Here is a 5,463-nt window from a genome sequence, read left to right on the forward strand (position 1 = left end):
TGCCCACTCCGTCCATCTCCCCAGTCTTTTGTTAAGAGCCAGTGGATACAAATAGCTGGTTTCCATATGCACAGCAGCATCTGTTACTGCCAGGGAGATTTGCATTGCTAAATGTAAATTGGGTGTTTTATCATAAATGGGAGGGTGGAGGGGGGCGCTGAGGGGAGGCAGCAAACATCAGTGAAGTTGTCATAACAAATCACAGGACTCATCGTTCGCCCTGGCAGGAAGGTACGGAGCACCCTGTGAAGGATCCGCATGTGGCAGGAAGGGACTGGCCCCTTGTATGGAGAGAGACACCGAGGCACGAATGCCCTCTGGGGTGCAGCAACATGTGGGGAGCTCAGGCACCCAAAGCTCGTCATTACCCCAGTGATCAGGACTCGCTAGGGGAGAGGCTGGGAGGGGCAGAGGCTCAGGACCTGGTCCGCAGCCTCCCTCTCCCAGCTTGCAGTGTCCCTGGGCCGGGATCCCCGTCCTGTCCCGCCCCGTCCCTCCCAGCCCTGCTGCAGACGCCTCCCTTGTGTCTCCCGCCCAGCCTTCGTCCTCAGACGGCACTCGGGGACCTGCCATCGCAGCCGGACCTTCCCCACATCCTCGCCATGAAGGGCCCCCTGCTCGGAGCCATGTTCTCCCGGCACGTCAAGCGGCACCCCGGAGTGAGTCCCCTACACCCTCTCTCTCCAGGGCCACCCCCCTGGTTCCTCTCCATCCTTCTTCGTCCCTCTACCCCTCTCCACTTCCCAGGGACATACCGCAGCCTCCGTCCCTCCTTCCCACCCTCCCCATTCCTCCTGCCCTCCTCTGCCCTTTGCACTCTTTGCCAGCTCCCTCTTCCACTCCTCAAACCCCTTCCCAGCCTCCTGGTCCAGCTGCTGTGCCCTCCCCGTGCCTTCCCAGCCTGTTCCTTCTCTCCAGCTTCTTCCTGGCTCTCACAGCATCCCCCAGGTAAGCCGGGGGATCCTGGCGGTCCCCAGCCCTCCTTCACCAAGGAGAGGTGGGACCACCCTGCTGACCCACTCCCTCCATCCAGTGCTGCCGAGGGGCCAGGGCTCCTTCGCTGAGCCGGGCTGGACTTTGAGCACATCGACCCTTACTTACCCTGATAGACACGCCTGTGGCAGCTGGCGCAGAGTGCAGGGTGCTGCTCCGTGTCCTCTGCCCATGCTACAGCCTGCTCCGGGGGCATCTTGGAGGGTGGGAGAGTGGAAATCAAGCCCTCTCCCCACTAGCCCTGGCAGCCCCGGGTTTGAAATGCCAAGTCCCATCCTTCCAGCCCTGATCTGTCCCTGTCCCCTGCCATCAAAATTTCAAGCTGATGGTTTTGTGTACAAAGATGCTTAAACCCTCATCAACTACAGACCCCTGAGACAGCGGCAGCCGGGCCAGTGCCCCCGCCTTGCCAGGATGGGCCTCTTGCTGCTGGGCTGGATCCCCTCCTGCAGCAGAGACCTGGCCCTTGTCAGAAGGTCCCCAGCCCCACTCCCATCCCCGTCCCTGTCCTTATCCCTGCTGTCTAGTGCCCTTCCTGGAGACCTGGCAGGAGCTGGTGGCCTGGGGAGGGTTTACGAGCTGCAAGAGCCGGGCTGAAAGTCACGTAAGCTGTTGGCAGTTGGGTTTGGGGTGGGTAGAGCAGCCAGGCTGGAAAGGATGATGAGCCATGGCTGCGTGTCCGACGCCTGGCTCGCCGGCAGGCTGGGGCAGGGGAGGGGAGTCCAGGGCTGGAGCAGGAGGCACTTCCAGGGGAAGGCAAGTGCCTGCGCGCTGCCAGCACCGCGGGCACAGGCAGCCAGCGTGCCTGGGTGCTTTTCCCATCCTTGGAGAGAGCGGATGATGGACAGCACAGGCCAGGGCTCCTGCGCTATCTTCACTGATGTGTGGTTCTGTGTGGAGAATGGGGGGATTTGGGTCTTTTCTGTTCATGACTCTGTGTGACCTGGGGGGCACAGAGAGGCCTCCAAACAGTACATGTAAAGGCAGGTTGGTCCTGGCCCAGTGCCGTTAAGTGGGATTACTGGTGGCAGAGGTTGCTGGGGCAATTTTTGACATGTCATCCATTACACATGATCAGATGCAGCTCATGCTGGACAGGTACATCAGCACTTCCACCTGGCAATAGACTCTCCCACCACAGCATGCCCGGCTGCCTGCCCGCCTGGCAGTGATTAATGTCCCAGGCATGCCGGTGGAGCACTGGGGTGGTGAAGCGCAGGAGGACATGAACCTGCCTGGCTCAGCAGTCCAAGGGCTGCACAGCTCAACAGGCGCCTTTTGGGCACCGGGCAGAGCCTGGCGCTGTGTCCCACCATCCTCTTGCCTCGGCACATGGTCCTGCCGCTGCAGGGGAAACTGGCTTGAGGCACTCATCCTACCTGGTCCAGGCACGGGGCTCCTGCCTCACCCAGCACCTGCATATGTGTGTTTTCTCCTTCCTATTTCTGTAGCCGCAACGGTAGGGATGGGACCGGATCCCCACTCCAGCAGAGCTGGCGCTGGCTCGCTGCTGGGTCACTTGGAAGTGCTGGGTGGTGGCTGGGGCCGCAGCCAGCCTGCGGCAGGGACCGGCTGTGCCTGGCCAGGGGGCTCGGCCCCACTGCTAGCAGAGACAGGAGTCCTGGGGAGCAGGATGGCATCTGCCTCGCTCCAACAGGTCCCCACAATCAGGGTTAAAGGGCAAATGCTGCATGCACACGAGCAGCATTTTAATTCTCCATATGCTTAAGGTCAACCTCTCAGCACATCTTGTTTATTTCTGTGCGTGTCTCAGGAGGGATCGGGCCCTGCTGCCTGCACCTGCAGCTCTGGAGACCCTCGCCTGCTGCATGAGCAGTCCCCCAGCTCCCCCTTACCCTTAATTCTTCCCAGGCATTAATTACCCAGAAGGTGTCAGCAGCAGATGGTGAGATGAACCCGTCGCCCCGAATCTCCTCCAACAGACACCGCAATTCCCGGCACTGTGGAGTTCGTCTTGATTAGCCGGCGCAGTTGGGTAGCGGCTACTGCCAGATCCTCTTGGCACCCAGCCGCACACGGCGCAAAAGATCATTATCTGCTGATGCCTCCAACCTCCCGACTTGGCGCTGGCATCTGCCGGGCATTTGATCACCCGGCGCGGACGCAGAGCGCTGCTTGGCTTGGGCACGGGCGCTGCTGGGCTGTGCTGGGGGCACTGGGAGAGTATGGGGGGGGCTCCAGATGGGCACTGATGGCTGGGCAGGGAGCACTTGGGAGGGGGACACATCTGGCTGTCTGTGTGTCGACCACCTCCCTGTGCAGGTTATGGAGGTGCTTGGCAGAGAGCAGAGAGGTTTGGACAGGCCCTTTCCTTCATGTTTTAGAGTCATGTCTCCCCCGGTCTCATCCAAGTGGGGAAACTGAGTCACCATGCAGTGGGTGGTCGGGTGGGGGTTCGGAGACACTTGCTAAGAGCTCAAGCTGCCAAGCAGAACTACAAATATAACCGAGGCGCTCAGGTGCTGGCAACGCAAACTGCGCGGCGCGCATGGCACTCGCAGCTCCACCGGCCCCCGCTCCCTGCTCGCGCTAATGGGCACTGCGCGGCGCCGGCCATGTTTGCCTTCCCAGGGGCGCAGGTTGGAGGGAGGTTCATTACGCTCTGACAGTCTTCCCTGGCGCAGGGGCCGCAGCAATTTGGGGGAGGTCAAAGCAGCCTCGTCTCGGCTCCAATTGAGGCCGCGTCCCCCTGGGCACTGGGGGATTGGCAGCGCGAGTGGAGGGGGGGAGCGGAGACGAGAAGATGGAGCTGGTTGCCCTGCAAAGGTGCGATGAAAGCCCCTGTGTGCACAGAGCGGGGCAAAGGGACCTCCCGCCCACTGCAGGGCTGAGGCAGCTCCTGAAGGAGGGGGGGGTGGGGGGGGGGGCTTAGCACCTTCCCCTACGCTGTGCTGTCACCGTGTCCCCAGGACCTGCTCGGGACCCAGCTGCTCGGCCACCCACATGATGCCTGGCCCCAGTCCGTCTCTGCTGCAGGCGCAGGGGAAGATGAACTGAACCCTCCTCATCTCATGCTCCACCAGGAGATGGTGTGGAAGGGGTGAAGGGCCTGGGGGGGGTGCAGCAGGGGGACAGAGCGACTGCCCGAGCAGGGCAGTGGGGCTCCCAAACCCTGCCCAGGCTCGAGTCTCTCGAGGAGGAAACCTTAGCTGGGGCTCAGCAGCTGACTGGGGGCACCACACAAGCCAAGAACAGGGCCCCTGGGCCCTCACCCGTGGCCACACCAGGCAGCGCCAGCACCGGGCATCAGCAGGTGGAAGGGAAGTGATTTCTCATTCCAAATCCAATTCCTCTCCAACACGAGCCGATTTTTCTCTCCCTCTTTTAATTCAGTCACTCAAGCTGACAGCTACACTGTGTACTGCAGCCCAGCTACAGGATTGCTCTGCCATATTTCCCCTGTAAATCTCCCGGTGTGTCAGCTCTCCCTTTCACTCTCCAGTCGGCCTGATAAATATTCATTTTATTGGGGTATTTTTCATTTCTCTCTCTCTCTCTCTCTCTCTGCAGCTCATTCCCCTCATTGGCTTCATCAGTGTGGGCCTGGGCAGCGCTGTCCTGTACTTGCTGAGGCTGGCCCTGTACAGCCCGGACGTCAGGTACGGGCGGGGTGGCCCCGGGCCCTCCCCGGCACTTGCCCCGCGCCCGGGGGCTGAGGGGTGGAAGCCCCCGGGGTGGGGGTGGGCGCTGGGGTGCACAAGGCGCCTGAACACACTCTGACACCTTCATGGCAAGGGGGGGCAAACCCGGGTGCTGCGGTGCCCAGAGGGGGTGAGGGAAGCGGGGGCCCCATCCGCCTTCTCCGTGCTTGGGGGTGGGGGGGACGAGGGCCCCCTCAACCTGCTGCTCTGGGCCCTGCACCAGCTGCTGTGAACCCGGCGGCGGGTGGGAGAGAACCGCAGCGAGGTTACGGGGACGGCAGAGGGAGCGGGATGGAGGGTGGATGACGAGGCAGATAAAAGCAGTATGTGACTGACGAGAGAGGGAAAGACTGTGGGGAGGGAGATTGACAGAGGAATGGGAAACCAGTGGGATGGAAGGTTGAAGAAGGAATGGGGAGAGAGGAAGAGTGGGAGGGATGGACAGACATAAAAACAGTGTGCAAGGATGAATGGAGAGGGAGAGAAGGGAGAGGGAGAGAAGGTGTGAGGCTGGATTGATGAGGAGCAGAGGGCGGATGGATTGGCACAGGACAGACAGGAACACTGTGGCGCATGAGGCTGTTTTTTCTTTTTCCCTTGTAGCTCAGTGGCCCACGGTCCCTGCAGCCCCACGCTGTCTAATGCCTATCTAATATTTGTTTGCTCCCGGTAAAACGCTCATTGATTTAATTTGACGCCAGCTGCCCAGGGTACTTAGCTCAGCAATTAGCAGATCCAGGCACCTTGTCTTTGATGGTGGAAGCGCAGGGGTGTGCTGTGCATGTGTGTGTGTGTGAGGGGGGGGGGG

The 5,463-nt window shown here is 61.1% G+C and overlaps 1 protein-coding gene across 1 annotated transcript; it reads left to right on the forward strand.

Annotated features, from left to right (window-relative positions):
• The first annotated feature begins 550 nt into the window (after positions 1–550).
• Positions 551–5,413, forward strand: LOC113490522 (NADH dehydrogenase [ubiquinone] 1 alpha subcomplex subunit 4-like 2). Its single transcript, XM_026867051.1, has 3 exons — positions 551–659; positions 4,525–4,613; positions 5,259–5,413. Exons 1-3 carry the CDS (start codon positions 603–605, stop codon positions 5,326–5,328), a joined length of 216 nt encoding a protein of 71 aa, XP_026722852.1. The 5' UTR covers positions 551–602; the 3' UTR covers positions 5,329–5,413.
• Positions 5,414–5,463: the final 50 nt, after the last annotated feature.

This window comes from Athene cunicularia, unplaced genomic scaffold (genome assembly GCF_003259725.1).
Source record: "Athene cunicularia isolate RWA unplaced genomic scaffold, athCun1 SCF_116, whole genome shotgun sequence".
NCBI classification, from domain to species: domain Eukaryota; kingdom Metazoa; phylum Chordata; class Aves; order Strigiformes; family Strigidae; genus Athene; species Athene cunicularia.

Bases quoted from the DNA above. Each gene is read 5' to 3' on its own strand.
- LOC113490522 (XM_026867051.1), top strand. From the start codon at position 603: ATGAAGGGCCCCCTGCTCGGAGCCATGTTCTCCCGGCACGTCAAGCGG. The intron at 660-4,524 runs GTGAGTCCCCTA...CTCTCTCTGCAG, and splicing joins ACGTCAAGCGGCACCCCGGA to CTCATTCCCCTCATTGGCTT. The intron at 4,614-5,258 runs GTACGGGCGGGG...TTTCCCTTGTAG, and splicing joins CTGTACAGCCCGGACGTCAG to CTCAGTGGCCCACGGTCCCT.